At 42.8% G+C, this 19343-nt stretch overlaps 1 protein-coding gene across 1 annotated transcript in view; it reads left to right on the top strand.

Annotated features, from left to right (window-relative positions):
* Positions 1–19343, top strand: part of SLC1A1 (solute carrier family 1 member 1) — an 84011-nt gene that overhangs the window by 25114 nt on the left and 39554 nt on the right. Inside the window, exon 2 of the mRNA XM_023243293.2 lies at positions 15713–15853. Coding sequence (XP_023099061.2) covers positions 15713–15853 — 141 coding nt within the window. The remainder of the gene's footprint in view (positions 1–15712; positions 15854–19343) is intronic.

Genomic DNA, 19343 nt, shown 5'->3' with positions numbered 1-19343 from the left:
CAGGGCATGATCTCAACGGTTTGTGAGATCGAGCCCTGCACGGGCAGAGCCTGCTTTGGGATTCTCTCTTTCCCTCTCTGTCTACCCCTACACCCCTCACTCTTTCTTCCCCTCCCCTGCTTGCACTCACATGCTCATACTGTCTAAATAAATAAATAAATAAATAATTTTTTTAAAGAGGAAATTGGCTTGTATTTGATGTGACCTCACGCAGTTTAACAATTGTTTTTAAGCTTATTTATTTGTTTATTTTGAGAGAGAGAGAGAGAGAGGATCCTAAGCAGGCTCCACCCCCAGCGCAGACCCCAACCCAGGGCTTCATCTCACGGCCCTGGGATTGGGACATGAGTCGGACGCTCAACCTACCGAACCATCCAGGTGCCCCTAAGCTTCACATTTAAAAATTGAGTGGTTTCACACCAAGACTCAGATTCTTAGTTTCTCTTCCAAAAACTGAGGAGACGAGGCCACCAAAGACCCTCATTTCCACATGCCAGCGCTGGGCAAGAGCGGTCGGGCCCCCACAGACCCTGAGTCATGCCTAGGTCACTGCTGTTCTGACCCCCTAACCTTGGGAGTTTGCGATCTTGGATGTAAACTGAAAAATCATTAAAATGTATTTAAACTCTACATTTAACAACGGATCAGTTCCTCATTTTGATTTTGGGGCAGGTGACTAAGAATCTACAGTGACGGAGGTCCCAAGCCCTGTGCCACTGCCGACCATTTGTCACTGCCGTGGCTGTGGTTTCTTCGACATCGAGGAGCCATCAGTCCCATTCTGTCCATCGGGGAAGAGGGACAAATGTCAGGTCACTCCTTCCACAGTCCCCTTTCAACAGTAGTCCCTCCCCTCCCCAAGGAGAAAGGTAGAAGTGACTGGGAAGGCCCACCCTCCCTGAAGGGAGAAGGAAGAAGAGGAAAGGCGGGGGGAGACGGGGGTTCTGGGTGGCTCATTTGGTTGTGTGACCCACTCTTGGTTTCGGTTTAGGTCATGATCTCAAAACTTGAGGGTTGGAGCCCCACGTCAGGCTCTGTATTGGTAGCTCAGGGCCTGCTTGGGATTCTCTGTCTCTCTGTCCCTCCCCTACCCAAGCTCTCTCTTTGTCTCCCTCTCTTTCTCTCTCAAAAATAAACATTAAAAAAAAAAGAGGAAGAGAATCTTGTTCACTTTATAGTTCATCACATTTAATGCCGCCCCCCTACCCCCCACCCCCCACCGAGACTCAGGTCAGGTATCCTTCCTTCTTGACTGATGACAACACTAAGACACCAGGAGGCCACTGTTTGCACTCTGTCCCAGAGCAAGGACTTAAGTAGGGAGCAGAGTTTGGGTCACTTGTATCTAACTTATGTCACGTTCCCCCTATTCTGTCTGCTCCTTCCTATTTCTGAGACTGGTGTCGGTGGGTATTTACTGGTTTGAAGACAATTAAAAGCTAAACTTAAAATAAAACTTGAGTTTCTGCCGGCTCTAAAGAGAAGTTTCTGTTCAGCCCTGCCCTGGGATAGGGTCCTCCAGGCCTCAGAACTTTCCACCGAAATATCTCTAATTGGATAGTCTTCAAGGAAATAGGACCAAGTGAGAATACGATAAATACACTGCAAAATAAAAACTTCTTCCCCGGGGCGCCTGGGTGGCGCAGTCGGTTAAGCGTCCAACTTCAGCCAGGTCACGATCTCGCGGTCCGTGAGTTTGAGCCCCGCGTCAGGCTCTGGGCTGATGGCTCGGAGCCTGGAGCCTGTTTCCGATTCTGTGTCTCCCTCTCTCTCTGCCCCTCCCCCATTCATGCTCTGTCTCTCGCTGTCCCAAAAATAAATAAACGTTGAAAAAAAAAAATTTAAAAAAAAAAAACAAAACCAAAAAACAACTTCTTCCTCGAGGTTTTTAGATGAAGCAACCAAAAAGCTAAGTGATGGCAGCTACGTGTGTGGTAGAAATGGAAAGAGATTCCAGATTCCTGAGTCTTCTCTTCCTTATGCTTCTTTGCGTTTGGTTTTCACTTGCACCAGAGTAGAAGTTAATTTGGAAAGCTCTGTGCTGTCTACTTTTGCTCCTGTTTTAACCTGTTGCTCACTTCCTGAGCCTTCCAGCCGAGGGCCAGGCTAAATCCTCTGCATTCCTTATCCCACTTAACCCTCACCTGCAGTCTTGGGAAATCTTACTGTCAATCCCTCTCTGGCTGATAAGGATACTGTGTCTTAACAGGTTTAAGTAGCTTACGCAGGTCACACAGCTGGTAACTCTCAGGGCAGACTCAGCTCCAGATCTGGGTGACATACTCACATGTCCTTTTTATTTTTAATTTTTTTTAATGTTTATTTATTTTTGAGAGAGAAACAGAACATGAGCAGGGGAGGGGCAGAGAGAGGGAGACAGAGAATCCGAAGCAGGCTCCAGGCTCTGAGCTGTCAGCACAGAGCCCGACGCGGGGCTCAAACCCACAAGCAGAGAGATCATGACCTGAGCCGAAGTCAGACGCTTAGCCCATTTTTTTTTTAAGTTTGTTTATTTATTTTGAGAGTGCATGTGAGTGAGTGCGGAGGGGCAGGCAGAGAAGAGAGAGAATCCCAAGCAGGTTCAGCACTGTCAGTACAGAGCCCAACGTGGAGCTTGCAGTCAAGAACTGTGAGATCATGTCTCGCAGTCCGTGAGTTCGAGCCCTGCGTCGGGCTGTGGGCTGATGGCTCAGAGCCTGGAGACTGTTTCCGATTCTGTGTCTCCCTCTCTCTCTGCCCCTCCCCCGTTCATGCTCTGTCTCTCTCTGTCCCAAAAATAAATAAACGTTGAAAAGAAAAATATTAAAAAAAAAAACAAAAAAAAAAACTGTGAGATCATGACCTGAGCCAAAACCGACAGTTGGATACTTACCCAACTGACCCACCCAGGTGCCCCAACATACTCACATATCTGAAATGATCTGTGTCTTCACCTAGACTCTAAACTGCATGAGGACCAGGACCATGATTGTATCGTCCAAAGAACTTAGGGAAGTATTTGGATGCAGCTGGTTGTGAGTCATTAATTAATGACCGCTGATTTTTTTCTTGGCCATTAGTTTGATTTTTCCTTTCCTGCAGGGATTTTTCAGGTCACGCTGTTCTCAGAATGATCCCGGTTTTCTGTTGATTGTTTTGATTGATTTTTCTACCCTGTAATTGAAAATTAAGCTCCCATACATCTCCTTCGTGGGCTATGATCTGCAATCTGTAATCACAACTTTTCTTTAAATTGATCATCTTCTTTTGAGCTGTTAATAAACATGTCTGGTTTCATTGGAGGTTTCAAATAGTTATTTCCAGATGGCGAGGCCTTCAGATCTTAGAAGCTCATGCATAGCCTACTAAGTGGAGGTTTGAACAAAATACCACATTTTTGGCAATCTTTGTGCTATTAGTATGATGATTAAAAGAAAAAAACAAGTTTCCCTATATTTTTGTCTCTCTTCCACCCCATGAAAAAGCCACCAAATTGTCAGCCAATCAAAATGGAAATGAATCACAGTTAATATTATTATCTGCCTTTCTCTTTTTCTGTTTCTTTTTAAAATCAATTTAGCTTTTGAATGTGTATGTGGGGTTTTTTTTTAGTGTTTATTTTTGAGAGAGAGAGAGAGAGAGAGTAGGGGAGGGGCAGAGAGTGAGGGAGACACAGAATCTGAAACAGGCTCCAGGTTCAGAGCTGTAAGCACAGAGCCTGACACGAGGCTCAAACCCATGAACTGTGAGATCATGACCTGAGCCGAAGTCGAAAGCTTAACCAACGGAGCCACTCAGGTGCCCCCCACTTTTTTTTTTAATATTCATTTATTTTTAAGAGAGAGAGAGAGAGAGAGAGAGAGCAGGGGAGGGGCAGAGAGGGAGACACAGAATCTGAAGCAGGCTCCAGGTTCTGAGCTGTCAGCACAGAGCCTGACACAGGGATCAAACCTGTGAACTGTGAGATCATGACCTGAGCTGAAGTCAGATGCTCAACCCAGGCACCTCTGTGTATGTGTTTTATTAATTGAGATATACTCCACATAATGTAAAATTTAAAAGCAATTCTATGGTTGTTAGTATATTCACTGTGTTGTACAGCCATCACCACTAAAGTAATTTCAGGGCATTTCCAGACACGCCCCCCAAAAAGAAACCCCATACCTATCCCTCACCCCCATCCTATGGCAGCCACTAATCTGCTTTCTGTCTCTATGGATGTGCCTGTCCTGGATATTTCATATAAATGGGATCATATATAAGATGCAGACTTGCGTGTCTGCCTTGCTTCACTGAGCATTAAGTTTTCCAGGTTCATCCAAGCCCTAGTGGGTGTGAGTACTTCGGTTCATAGCTGAGTAATGTCTCATTACCTAGAGATGCCACAGTTTCTCTATCTAGTCATAAGTTGATTGACATTTATTATTTCTCACTTTGGGGCTCTTATGAATAAGGCTGCCATCAACATTTAGGTACAAGTTTTTGTGTAAAGGTATGTTTTAACTTTCCTTGAGTCTGTACTTAGTGGAATTGTTGGGTCATGACTCCAGGTTTAACTTATCAAGGAACTACAGTTTTGCGTGGTGGGGGGAGGGTGGTCGGTGCACTGTTCTACATACCTGCCAACAGTGTAGGAGCATTCCAGTCTCTCCACATCTTCGTCAGCCCATCATTTTCTGCTGTGTTCATTTGCTTTTTGAAGAGCCCCCCGCCTCCATCTCGTTGTAATTTCCATTTGACATTTCTCTAACAACTAACAATATTGAACCTCTTTCTATGGGATTAGCAGCCATTTGTGTATCTTCTTTGGAGAAATGTCTATTCAAATCCTTTGCCCATTTTTCAGTTGTTGAGTTTTAAGAGTTGTATGTATACATTCTGGGTACTAGACCCTTATCAGATACATGATTTGTATATCTACGTTTCTTGAATCAATTGCAAAGCAAAATTTTCCAAGAAGATCTGCATTGTGCTGCCATGTTGCGGTCTCTATGAAGCCCTACCTCGTATTTGATTATTAGTATCTGGAGCATCACCAGAACTTACATTAAGGTTGGGGGAGATGCCTAGGTGGCTCAGTCTGTTGGGCGGCCAACTTCGGCTCAGGTCATGATCTCAGAGTCTTTGAGTTCGAGCCCTGCGTCAGGCTCTGTGCTGACAGCTCAGAGCCTGGAGCCTGCTTCAGATTCTGGGTCTCCCTCTCTCTCTCTCTGCCCCTCCCCTGCTCACGTTCTGTCTCTCTCTCTAAACTAAATAAACATTTTAAAAAATTAAAAAATTAAAAAATTAAATAAAAATGCTTTTTCTTCTGGTGCCGAGATCCTGAGACTTTTATTGCAGGAATATCCAGAAGTATCAAGAGGAACATACTTTACTTACATTTCGTGCATCTCCTGGGGGCTTTGTATGTCATTGCTTTAACCCTGAAATTTTTTGATAGAATAAAAGGAAGTAATTTTCTACTGAAATAAATATCATAGTCTAAGGGAATAACTTTGTAAATTTATCACACTTCACATATTTTATGTGAATTTCTCCCCTCCACCTCTGACCCCACTGCTTTCGAGCTCGGCGACCATGACTCCCCTGTGAGAGCCATAACTGTTTTAAGGATTTCACGAGAAAACCTACGACGCGTATATGGCCTCTAGGAATAGCTCACATCGCCTGAGTACTTACTATGTACTGTTTATTCTAAGCACTTTACAGATAGTCTCATTTTTTAATCTATCAGTGGCTTTATGGGGTTGGTATTTTATTACACCTGTTGTTACAGATGAGAAAATAGAGGCACCGGGGACGAGATAAGTATTTGGCCTGAGAGCACACAGCTAATTGGTGAGGCCAGTGTTTGAACACAGATCATCTGACAACAGCCTGCCTCCTAGAGTTGGTGCTGAATTAGTTTCTTCCTTCAAGATGTCTCACATGATTTAACATGCCTCATTTCATCATGTAGATTAAAGGCCCTTTGATTATGCATTACTCTCATCTCTGTTTCCCTCTCGGCCAATGTGTTTCAGGAATGAGGTGGTCTGTAAATGATCGCTGGCTAATTGATCCCATGAGGTTTCACGGCAGTACTTGGAACAGCAGTGCATGTTTTAATATAGCAAGGCTTTCATATAGCAAGATCTTTCCTGTATTCTGTGGGACTCTCAGCTTTAATCTTCATGAGCTCTCTTATCCATCTTAAAGTGGACATATTGGAAAGAAAAGGAATAAATAATTGGAGGTACTGTAACATCTAATAGTATGGTGGTTGAGCTAATATGAATTAATCCCTACCATCTCAGACCCAGAAATAGAACACCCTTCTCCATTTCAATATATAGCCAAACCTAAACTCAAAAGAAATAAAGGAAAATCCTCATGTAACAGCAATTAAAAGGAAACATTTCAAAGCCATAAGTGTAAAAACAAAACAAAACAAAACAGTGATGTAGTGATGTCAAGGCCTAGACCCAATTATAGGCCTTAATGATGGGAGACAGGGATTTTTATATCCATATGGGAAAAAGAGCTATGATCTTGGACCATATGAGTGAAGGAGCTAGAATCTTATCAGACCTCTGTGTAAAGCCTGGATTCTCAAAATTTGGCCCTGTGCTTTAGCCTTGTGTCGGGCTCCGTATTGGCAGCTCAGCGCCTGGAGCCTGCTTCAGATTCTGTCTCCCTCTCTCTGTCCCTCTTGTGCTAGCATGCGTTCTCTCTCTCTCTCTCTCTCTCTCTCTCTCTCTCTCTCCCTCCCTCCCTCCCTCCCTCCCTCCCTCCCTCTCTCTCTCTCTCTCTCTCCCTCCCTCCCTCTCTCTCTCTCTCTCTCTCTCTCTCTCCCTCCCTCTCTCCCTCCCTCTCTCTCTCTCTCTCTCTCTCTCTCTCTCTCCCTCTCTCTCTCTCTCCCCCCCTCTCTCTCTCTCTCCCCCTCTCTCTCTCCCCCTCTCTCTCTCTCTCTCAAATATAAAGAAAAATTTTAATAAAAATAAAAATTAGTCCTATGCTTGAAAAGAATACCAGAAAAATTCTCCCCAGTGGTTTAGGAAAACCTCGGGAAAGCTTGCCATCTGGCCGTGGCTGTGAGTAACCAGGAAAGAGGGGCACCTATGAAAAATTAAAATGCACACTTAACTGGGTGTGTGATCTGAATTTACACCACCACAGAATGCCGCTTCCTAAACTGAAAAACTAATAGGAGAACTGTCCCAGTGGTCTTCAAACTCCAAATCCCCAAGAGAAGTAGGTATCCTACTCCAAGAAAGCCACCCCCCCCAAAAGAGAAATCTACAGTCAAAAATCATAAATCGCACAAGGAAATGACACAAGTTAATATACACACTAGAAGCAAGAGAATGCATATTCCAAATATTGGAGATAATACAGCAATCTGAAATAATACTAAGTGTGTTTAAAATGATTAATGAGAGTGGCTCCTGGGTGACTCAGTTAAGCATCCAACTTCAGCTCGGGTCATGATCTTGCGGTTCATGAGTTTGAGCCCCACTTCGGGCTCTGTGCTGATGGCCTGGAACCTGCTTCGGATTCTGTGTCTCCCTCTCTAGCCCTCTTCTGCGCTCACTCGCTCAAAGAACAAACATTTTTTTAAAAGTTTTTAAATAATTAAAAAAACAGATGAAGACAAACCATAAAAGACTCTTAAATACAGAGAACAAACGGAGAGTTGCTGGCAGGGTGTTGGGTGGGGGGATGGGCTAAATGGATGATGGGCATTAAGGAGGGTACTTGTTGGGATGAGCACTGGGTGTTATATGTAAGTGATGAATCACTAAATTCTACTCCTGAAGCCATTATTACACTATGTTACCTAACTTGGATTTAAAGTAAACAAAGATAACAAAAAATCAAAACAAGCAAAAAGAAATAGCTGAGTAGAAACTTGGAAATAGAAGGATACTCTGAAGAGGATACAGTAAGTTCCAGAAATTAGAAACTTGGCGGATGAGTGAAATACCAAGTAAGTGCGACCCATGTCAAGATGGGTAAGCTGGAAAGCAGGTACGAGAAAATCAGTCAGAATGAATGCATCACAGAGATAAGAAGGAATATTAAAAAGCCCCCAAATCCTCATGTATTTGGATACTTGTGAGCATATTTTTAGATAATTTACAGTTCTAAGAAGAAATCACAATAGCGATTGGAAGACATTTAGAACTAACAAGTTATGACTATATAATAACTTAGAGAACACAAACAGAATTTAGAAGAAAATGTAAATTCTTACATGCATATATAGAAAACAGACATGCTAATGTGCTAAGCAGTCAACTCACAAACCTATTCTAAAACAAAAATTCTAAAAAATTTTCTAAAAAAAAAATTCTAAAAAACATGGAACAAAATCATTGGGTGAGAGCAGAGTTTAATGGTACAGAAAACAAGCAAAATAGTGTGGTATGGAGTACTAAACAGCACGTAGTTAGGATAGATGTACCTGTGTTAATATGAATCGGTCTCAAACATAGAGTGAAAACATCTCAAAAGGAGAAGGCAGGCTTCGAAAGACTGTATCCAGACTCATACTGCAGAAGTCAAATTTTCAAACACATAACAAATGATACTGCATATTTTAATGGATAGAGACATACAGAGAAAGCTGTTACGGACCCTCAACAAAATCAGCTTTCTCCCTGAGCCAGACTGAATTCTTAATGGTAGGTGGTGGACAAATAGGGAGATATGATTCAGCGTGAACTATCATCATTATTGACAAAGCAGCACAGACCACATTTCCTGTTGACAGGGGACAGATCCATCCATGAAGGAAACTGTTTATCATTTGCATTAATAACAACATTGTATTCTTTTCTTAACTCCTCCCCCTCAGGTCCTCTGCACTCAGTACTTGGCATATAATTAGATATTAATAACTGCGTACTTGTTTTTGCTTTTTCTTGAACTTAGATACTACAAAGAATGCAATTAATGTACTTTCCTCCCTTGAGCCTGAAAATGTGCAGTAACTCAAGCCTTTGTGTCATAATTTCTGTTTGTCCCCTTTGGTTGTCGGGAAAAGTCACTAACATTCAACAAAATTGTCTGCAGTGGAAACGTGTAACAGTTGGGCAGTGGTCAAGAAGCGTGTGCCTCCAAAGTGGTATTATCCAGCGCTTAAAACAGGTGGTGTGTAGCGTGAGAAATTGCCTATGATACAATGTTAAAGGAGAGATACCAAACACAAAACAAAACTGCTTGTGTGCTGTATAATACAGATGAACTTTGAAAACGTACTAAGTGAAAGAATGTAGGCCCACATGCCATGGTATCAGTCAGGATTCTCCTGAGACACAGGATCTCCTGCGTATACCTCCATGAGACTTCTTTTAAGGAATAGGCTTGCACAACTGTGGGTTCCGTTCAAGTCTGGAATCCAGAGGGCCGGCCAGCAGCTGGGGCAGGGCATTGGACCTGCTGTCTTGAGGCAGAATTCCTTCTCCGTGTTTTTGCTCATCAGCCTCAGTTGATGGGATGAGACCACCTAGGTTATCAAGGGTAATCTTTAATTAAAGTGAACTAATTGTAGGTGTTAGCCACATCTGCAGAATACCTTCCCAGCCACACCTAGATCGGTGTTTTACTGAGTGACTAGTTCTACAGCCTGGCCAAGATAACACGTAAGACTAACCATCACAGCCTCATGTTATAGGATTCCATTGATAGGGAATGTCCAGAAACGGCAGATCACAGAAAGAGGTTAGTGGTTGCCAGGGGCTGGGAGAAGAGGGGGTTGGAGAGTGGCCGCTAGTGGGTAAGCCTCATGGAAATATTCTCGAATGAGATAGTGGTGATGGTTGCCCAACATTGTGAGTATACTAAAAACCCCTGAGTTGTACATTTTAAAGATGATAAATTTTATGTTATATGAATTTTCTCTCAATAAAAAATTGCCCCCAAGCCCTGTAATTATACAGCCATTAGGTCATGATCTCACAGTTCGTGAGTTCGAGCCCCACGTCAGGCTCTGTGCTGACAGCTCAGAGCCTGGAGCCTGCTTCAGATTCTGTGTGTCTCTCTCTCTCTGCTCCTCCCCTGCTCACACACTGTCTCTCTCTCTCAAAAATAAAGATTTAAAAAAAAATTTTTTTTTAATTACAAGATATAGGGGCGCCTGAGTGGCTCAGTTGGCTGTGTCCAAATCTTGGTTTCGACTTAGGTCGGGGATTTGAGCCCCACATCGCTCTCTGTGCTGGCAGCACAGGGCCTGCTTGGGACTTTGTCTCTCCCTCTCTCTCTGCCCCTCCCCTGCTCACTGACTTTCTCTCTCAAATAAATAAACTTATAAAAATTACATGAGAATTCACTTGAAGGGCTTAGCACAGAGTCTGACATAAAGCATGTACTCGGAAATTGTTAACCATTATGTTACGATTAACCTTAATTGTATACCGAGAAATGAAAACAGCTTCACTTTGCATATATTTGAGTTGGTGAGATTGGGAGTGAATTTCCGAACTCACTATTTCCAGTAGAACTGTGATAATATGGCTTGTGCAGTAAATACATTTTTCTAAGGGTTTAAAAATAAAGTCTTACAGAGACATCTCTGTGGAGCCAAAGTTCACATAAAGAGCTCGCACTGATGGAACGCCCCAGCTCCAGAGAAGATGAGAAAGGGGTACAGATACATTTCAGTGGAAGGACGGACAGAGAAACCATCCTCGCATCTATTCAGTGTGTGCACATAGTCATTTGCTAATAACTGTACTCATTCTGTACTTTTTCTTTTCTGGTTGTTAACGTTCATCTTAGATTAGCTCCCAAAGGGCAAGAAGGCGTATTGCGAATTTCCCTAATAGGGTGCGTAGCGTGATGGCATGGCTGATAACTGTTTCACTGATAATTAAAAATATTTTTTCCTCTGCCAGTATTTCTTATTTAATCAAGCCAAAATCAGTCTGTGTACCAGAGAACTATTCTGGGGCTTTGATTAAAAAGCCACAGAAGATTTTAATCTCTTGTCTCTGAAAATACCCTAAAAACAGGAACAATGCTGTTTTCATAAATCTGACTCAAATGCCATTCAACTGCTATCCCTGAATTAATTTTCATACCTACAGAAAAACCCACGTGTGCAGAAAAACGAAGGCTGGATAAAACCTGGAAAATGGGGGCCAGGGGGAGGATAGGTTGGTATAAGTCATTATGCGTGACTTTTATTTTGATTTCTAGAGTTATTTCTTTCTAAAAAAAATTTTTTTTAAATGTTTGTTTAATTTTGAGACAGAGAGAGACAGAGCATGAATGGGGGAGGGTCAGCGAGAGGGAGACCCAGAATCCGAAGCAGGCTCCAGGCTTTGAGCTGCCAGCACAGAGCCCGACTTGGGGCTCGAACCCACAAACCGTGAGAACATGACCTGAGCCGAAGTCGGACGCTTAACTGACTGAGCCACCCAGGCACCCCTCTAGAATTATTTCATGAACAATAATTTTGTATAAGCTTAGAGTGAAAAGAATCACCCCATTTCTTCCACGGTAGGCTACTGGACTGGCAGCTCTTTGAGACACCATGAACTTGAAAAAGAAACAGGTAGCCGCGGTCTTAATTGTCTTCCCCCCTTGTTTCTTCCATCCCTGTGTTACGGATGCACTTAGCATAAAAAGTGGGGAAGGCCCGGCCAGCTGTAGGAGCTAATGTAATGGTCATATGAGCCCATTTTAAAGCTGAGGATACCAAGGCTCAGAGATTATCACAGCATCTTGAGCATTAGAAGGGACCTTGAAGGCATCTCATCCAAGCCTTTGGCCCTGAGGGGAGAGGTTAAAATTGTGGCCCAGGTTACACAGCTTGTAAATTGGTGGAGCCAGAACTCGAACCTGTTGTTCTAACATGGTGTTCCTCCCCAGCTGCCTCACTACTTGCTTGGGATCTTCTTGCCTTTGTGAGGGGAAGCTGCCCAAGAATGAGTTCCTGGTAATTTCTGGGTCTGCAGAGGTCCTGATGACAGTTCTACCCTTGGGCTCCCTTGTCGGCCCTGCCGAAGGCCTCCGTAGAGCTATACCTACCATTCAAGGACATTCTTGACCTTCCCCTTCCGTAGTTCGGGAGTTGCCCAGCCAGGTGGGTCTGACCTACCTCCAGGTGGGCTCTTATTCTCAGCAGACTTTGACCTTGGAGACCTCTCTGCACTCTTGAATCCAGTCTAAGATTCTGGCTCCGGAAAAGGGTAGAGAAGGATTGTGCCCTGTGATATCCTGACCTCATCTTGGATCCTGGAAATTGACAGTGATTTTTCTTACCAGGCATCTGGTTTTTCCAGACTGCTTTGAGACCAAGATAAAACACACCCATTTACAAGGTGTAGCTCCTGGCTGAGGTTCTTCACCAGCTACTTCTTACCCCTGAGGGTCCTGGGGTGACATCTCTGGCCCAGGGTTCATCTCTCAACTGCTTCTCCAGGTCTTGATTGGTATTTATAATCCCCTCCTTTTTCAGGAAAGAAAGAAAAAGGAAGGAAGGAAAGGAGGGGGGAAGGGAAGGGGGAAGGAAGGAAGGAAAGGAAGGAAGGAAGGAAGGAAGGAAGGAAGGAAGGAAGGAAGGAAGGAAGGAAGGAAGGAAGGAAGGAAAGAGGGGAAGGAGGAAAGAAGGAGAGAGGGAAGGAAGGAAGGGAAGGGAGAGAGGGAGGAAGGAAGAAATTGGAATTTGTGATACTTAACTTTAAGAACATACTTGACAGAAAGTTTTCGTTACTAAATATAGTAACCTTTTCGTGGTGATCATCACCTCTGATAGCTTTGAAATGGCTTTTTGTGGACTCTTATCTCTCCCATAAAAACCCACATCTGGATAAAGGCTGAAAAACAGCAAGTGTATTCCTTTCTAATTTCCCCGCATTTATTTGAGGTGGAGATGATTAGAGGCACAGTTAATCACTAGTAATATAAACCCTAAAATTGGAGCTCATGGGGTTCTTTTGCTATTCAACAGAGTGCTTCTGTGGCTGTTTTTTGAGCACAAGACACATCTCCTTTCTTTTTACATACAGAGGCTTCTTTGACATACAAGCCAAACATTTACTGGAGACAGCCTGAATAGTATGAGAGAGAATGTCTGTTTGTTTTTGGGTTTTTTTTTTTTTTTAAAACACTGGATCCTACAGGGTATCCTTACAGCGTAAAAGAGGTATGTTTCATATAGAACAGTGGAACATAGGCAATTTGTGAAGTAGGAAGTGAGCACAACAGGTTTTTTTCAATTTACTTAAAATATTTTGAATCCTTGGCATTCTTAACCATTCAGGAGTCTCTAGCCCTGGGTTTTGAAATATGAACCAAGGAGGGTTGATACTGGAGGTGTGTGTGTGTGTGTGTGTGTGTGTGTGTGTGTGTGTGTGTGTGTCTGGGCAGTAATAGAAATGTTTGTGTATGTTTGTTCCAAAAATATTTTAAAATGGCTGATCAGAAATACATTCAGAAATGCTTGCACAAAATAAAGAGATCAAGACAGAGGTGGAATTTGTAGGAAAATAAAATTAAACCAGCGATAAGGTTGCTATGCAGATTATTTTATTTGGCCTGCTAACCGCTGCGGGAAGTACAGCAGAATTTAAATGAAGACTCTAGTATTGATTATAATTCACATCTCTTTCATTGACCTAGAGTTCTTAACTGTGCCCACGCAACTATAAACTTTCACAGACTAATGATCTGAGTTTGTAAAGGAGCATATCCAGTGATCTCCTCCTTGACTCTTTCTGCCCTTTGTCAATTTATTTCCAATTAACATATCACCCTAGAAGGTGGATGGAGGAAAAGAGATGTACAAATCATCCCAGCCCATCTTATCTCTTGGTTTAAAAAAGAGAGGGGTGGAGGGGAATGGGGCTCCTAGCTGGTGACTCTTGATCTCAGGGTTGTGAGTTCGAGCCCCATGTTGGGCATAGAAATTGCTAAAAAATAATAATAATAAATGTAAAAAAAATAAAAAATGAGAGGTTGGGAAAGGGCAAAGTGTGGGAGTGGGAAAGAGGCAGTTAGATGTTAGGACCGTTTGAAATTTGTGATTCATAGTTACCAAAGCCAGCACAAGAAAAGAATTCGTATAGACACCTATGAAGGCAAGCTTTCAGAGAAGGTGCACTTAACCCTTGAACAACACAGGTTTGAACTGTGCGGGTACATTTACACACATTGTTTTGTGGGGTTTTTTGTTTTTTGTTTTTTTCAGTAAATACAGTCCAACACTGTAAATGTATTTTCTCTTCCTTACAACTTTTTTTTTTTTAATTTTTATATTTGAGAGAGAGATAGCCAGATCACATGCAAGCAGGGGAGGGGCAGAGAGAGAGAGGGAGACAAAGAATCTGAAGCAGGCTCCAGGCTCTGAGCTGTCAGCACAGAACCCAAAGCAGGGCTTGAACTCACAAGCAGTGAGATCATGACCTGAACCGAAGTTGGACACTTAACCGACGGAACCACCCAGGCACCCCATGACTTTCTTAATAACGTATTTCTCTAACTCACTTTATGATAACAATACAGTATACAATACACATAACATACAAAATATGTGTTAATTGACTGTTTTTGTTTATCAGTAAGGCTTCCAGTCAACAGCAGGCTGTTAGTAGTTACGTTTTTTGTGGAGACAGAAGTTATACGTACATTTTCAAATGTGTGGGGGTTGGCGCCCCAGACCCCAGCATTGTTCAGGTGTCCACTGAATAACATTTCTTGATTTTGAACATTTTCCTACACTCACATAATTATAAGCCTCAGTGTTCACAATACTCAGATTCAGTAGCCTCCCGATCAGACCAATTTGGACACATCATTATCTAGAAATTACTAAAAAGGATTGGGGTGCCTAGGTGGCTCAGTTGGTTAAGCGTCCAACTTAGGCTCAGGTCGTGATCTCACGGTTTGTGGGTTCGAGCCCCGCGTTGGGCTCTGTGCTGACAGATCAGAGCCTGGAGCCTGCTTTAGATTCTGTGTCTCCCTCTCTCTGCCCTCCCCCACTCATGCTCTGTCTCTCTCTGTCTCTTAGAAATGAATAAATGTTAAAAAAAAAAATGTAGACATAACTAAAAGGGATTCATAGAGCCTTAGACAACACATTTGTTCAACAATGTGTGAATATATCAAACCAAGAGAACATTATGCTATTACAGAAGATGCATAAACAAGGAGTATCATAAAAACTACCATGAGAAGAGTATATATGAGGAAATGAGAAAAATGAACACTGGTATGTAAACTATAAAACCTAGGACACCTAAGCTGCCTCGCTGGCTGAGTTAGTAGAGCACGTGAGTCTTGATCTCAGGGTCATGAGTTTGAGCCCCTGGTTGGCGGAAGAGATTACTTTAAAAAACAAACAAGTAAATAAAATGTAAAATACCTAAGGTGGACCAAGAATAAGGGGAGTGTGTAAAAACAAAATAATTATATTGGGTTGAGTAAAATGATGAATTTCGCTTCCTGCCCAGAAGGATTTGGGACATTTTGTCATTATAATAAATGTAATTGCAGGAGGAAAGAGAGAAGACCAAAAGCTTTCAAGTGAAGAATATATTTTACAGAATTGTGCAATAAATGTGTACTTTTTATTCATTAAAATGTTTGTTTTTTAAGCCTCAAATTTCCAGACTCATGGAAGATCATCTAAACTATTTTTCATGCCATTAAAATGTGGGGGTCTTTGGCGGGTATTTTTCCATAGAAATGCATACAGGAGAACTCAATGCTATTCCTTTTTTCTTTTTTCTGATCTTGTTTCTCTTAGGGATTGCCGTCGGCGTCTTGGTTCGAGAATACAGCAAGCTGTCTAGTCTGGAGAAGTTCTACTTTGCTTTTCCCGGGGAAATTCTAATGAGGATGCTGAAACTCATCATTTTGCCGTTAATTATATCCAGCATGATTACAGGTACCTTGAGAAAACTGATGGTTCTCTGTGATTATTTAAGGAGCTGTCTCTTAAGTTGTGCTTTTCTAATTATGAAAAAAATTGAAATGCATTTGATGTATCTCACACATCTCTCTCTCTCTCTCTCTCTCTCTCTCTCTCTCTCTCTGCTTACTTGGAAAGTATATATTGGCGTGAGTGGGAATATTTCATTACTCACAAAGTGCCACTGCTCTACCTAGGGCACTGTCCACCATAGCTCACAGCTTCATTTGGCCAGCCATGTGATGTCTTGTGAGGAAGATGCCATTTTCTTTTTTCTTTTCTTTTTTTTTTTAATGTTTACTCATTATTTTTGAGAGAGAGGGTGAGCGGGGGAGGGGCAGGGAGAGAGAGGGAGACCGAGGATACAAAACGGGCTCTGGCCCAACAGCAGAGAGCCCATTGTGGGGCTTGAACTCAACGAACTGTGAGATCATGATCTGAGCCGAAGTCAGACGCTCAACCGCCTAAACCACCCAGGTGCCCCGCAAGATGCCATTTTCAAACATACTATAAATAACACTCTATCCAGGGCACAGGAGTAAAACAAAAACAAAACAAAACAAAAAAGACACCATATTTGGCCACTGAAATGTCAACCATTGTCCCCAGGCGAAATGTGGTTGTCAGTTTTGAAATTGTTTTCGGTAGTTCACTCATCTGTTTCCCACCTGCAGCCGTCCTAGCCCCCCCACCCACCCTGGGCAGCTGCCCTTGGAGTCTCTCTGCCTTCCCCGCTGGGCTTCTACTCCTCCGCATACCTGCCCTTGAAAACTCACAGCCGCGTGCTGCGGAAAACGTTTCATTATGGGTTTGCACCGCATTTTAACAGCCTGGCATTTTCACATCTGAACTTGTGACACAGTTGGCTTTGGAAATGCTTTCTCCCTTAGTGGCCATTCTCTTGCAAGGTCCCTCTAAAGAGCAGGCTTCCCGCTGGAGGTGGAGAGTAATTTGGCTTACAGAAATGTCATTTGTGTGGGTGCGGTGAGCTTCTCAGTGCATTCCAGAGTCTCTCGTATAGGTGAAATGTGGCCCGCCCCTCACTAGTATTGTCTGCTTGAAAAAACCCAGGTTTTATGTAACCGCACAGTTAGGAATCTTGACGTGTCCTTTTCCAGAACATTTTTCCCCACTGCCACCACGACGACCTGGGGCTTATCTATGGGGAGCCCTGGATGTTAGCCTTGGGTGGGGGCAGGGGGCAGGATCTGCTGTGCCCAGCTATAGATCTGGCTTCCGAACTTTTCAAGTGCCAAACTCCAGTCACATTAGAATCTCCTGGTCTGGGTGTTCTTGGCTTATTACCAGCCTAAAAAAAGCGTTTAATTATTTGTGTGTATGTGTTTAATTGTGTTTTGAAACGCCCGGCTTCTTTTGGGCCCTGCAGCCTGAGGGCCAAATCAGCAGGCCAGTGTGTTGTACCATGTATTGTTCATCTGTTCAACTTTAAGTTAGTGTGAGCATCTGAAACTTGCAAGATTTCATGTAGGCATCTGGATTTCTGGCTTCCTCTGAAAAGAATTAAGATCACAAAACACTGGACCCATGTACCACCCCCCCCCCCCCCCCGCCCCAAGACCAACAGTGATCTGGAGCTAAGAGACAGCTACTCTATTTAGTTTGAAGCTAATACGTTTGAGGATACCGCAGCCCCCCTACCCTATCATCTGACACCTTGTCCGTGGCGCTCATTTACCTGCTGGCCCAGTAGATGTAGCCTTTATCACCCCTTAGAATTTTCTCAGCCTCAAAATTCTAAATCTCTTCCGAGGCTCCTTTGAAAAGATGATGAGAGCTTTGGACTCTCTCCCAAGAAAAACATTCACAGTTAAACATATAATACTATACTTGGCATGCACTTGCACAAGGTACATAAATCACTTGATGATCAATACCACTTAAAACTTGGGTCTGTGGAGGAATGTATGGAAAGTTGATCCAAATTCGGCAGCAAATCCAAAACTCGTGCGTTAAACCGGGTTTCAGAAGAAGAGGTAAAAATACATGTGTGAATATACTAGTATAATATGTGATGTTTGAAATATGTATCAGTTTTGGCAGTCAACATCTAGTGGTATTTTTGCAGTCGGGCTGTTTTGTGTGCTAGCTCAGCTTTGCAGATAATCTAGGAAAATAATTTGCAACCCTCAGCACTTTGCTCACCACGTAGCCCAGCTGCTTTTTCAAGCTGTATCACAGGTCTGAACATTAAAAAAAAAAAATGTTTTTAAATGTTTATCTATTTTTGAGAGAGCACAAGCAGGGAGGGACAGAGAGAGAGGGAGACATAGAATCTGAAGCAGGCTCCAGGCTCTGAGCTGTCAGCACAGAGCCCAAAGCAGGGCTTGAACTCAGGAACCTTGAGATCATGACCTGAGCCAGAGTCGGACATTTAACCAACTGAGCCACCCAGGCACCCCCTTAACATTTCTACATTTTTCATTTACCAAACTCTGGCAATTAAGAGCAGAAGAGCGCAGAACCGCTACCCCATTCTGTTGTCCTGAGCAACAAAATACTCAAAAGATTCAAGGGACATGAACAAAGCAGGATGGGAACAGTGATCTCATATTCATGTTTTAAATTGTCAGATTAAGGTAATATGACTAGCGCGGGCAAGGTTGTGGGAAAACAGGCTCATTCATACATTTTCAGTTTGGAACAAATTTGGTGGGGGGCAACTTGGAACATGTTCTGATCTCTCTACTTTGTAATTCTGCTTCTCAGAATTTCTTGTAAATAATCAGATATGTTCATGGGGCGCCTGGGTGGCGCAGTCGGTTAAGCGTCCGACTTCAGCCAGGTCACGATCTCGCGGTCTGTGAGTTCGAGCCCCGCGTCAGGCTCTGGGCTGATGGCTCGGAGCCTGGATCCTGTTTCCGATTCTGTGTCTCCCTCTCTCTCTGCCCCTCCCCCGTTCATGCTCTGTCTCTCTCTGTCCCAAAAAAATAAATAAACATTGAAAAAAAATTTAATAATCAGATATGTTCAAAGATTTAGGTACAAGGATGTTCATGGTAGCATTACTTTTATAATGGTGGTAAATTATAAGTAGTCTCACTGGAAGTTATACACCTAAGCTATGAGTCTACAACTATTAAAAACCTTGTCTTGGAAACATTTAATGACATGTGGATATGTTCTAACACAGTGTAAAATAGGAAAATAAAACAAATTACACAATAGGATGTTGTATACAATCCAAATTTTATTAAAATTTATGTGCATTTTTAAAAGTTGGGATGAAAACCAAATAGTTAATAGCAGTTAGATATGGATAGTAAGAAAACATGACTCATTGCCCTTCCTTTACAAGGTGAATACGTGTTTGTTTTCTTAAAAACTTATTTTTTGTTTTATTTCTTATATTTGAGAGACAGAACATGAGCGGGGGAGGGTCAGAGAGAGAGGGAGACACAGAATGTGAAGCAGGCTCCAGGCTCCGAGCTGTCAGCACAGAGCCTGA

The sequence above is a fragment of the Felis catus genome, chromosome D4 (assembly GCF_018350175.1).
Source record: "Felis catus isolate Fca126 chromosome D4, F.catus_Fca126_mat1.0, whole genome shotgun sequence".
Lineage (NCBI taxonomy): Eukaryota > Metazoa > Chordata > Mammalia > Carnivora > Felidae > Felis > Felis catus.
This window is presented reverse-complemented; position numbering and strand designations above follow the sequence as displayed.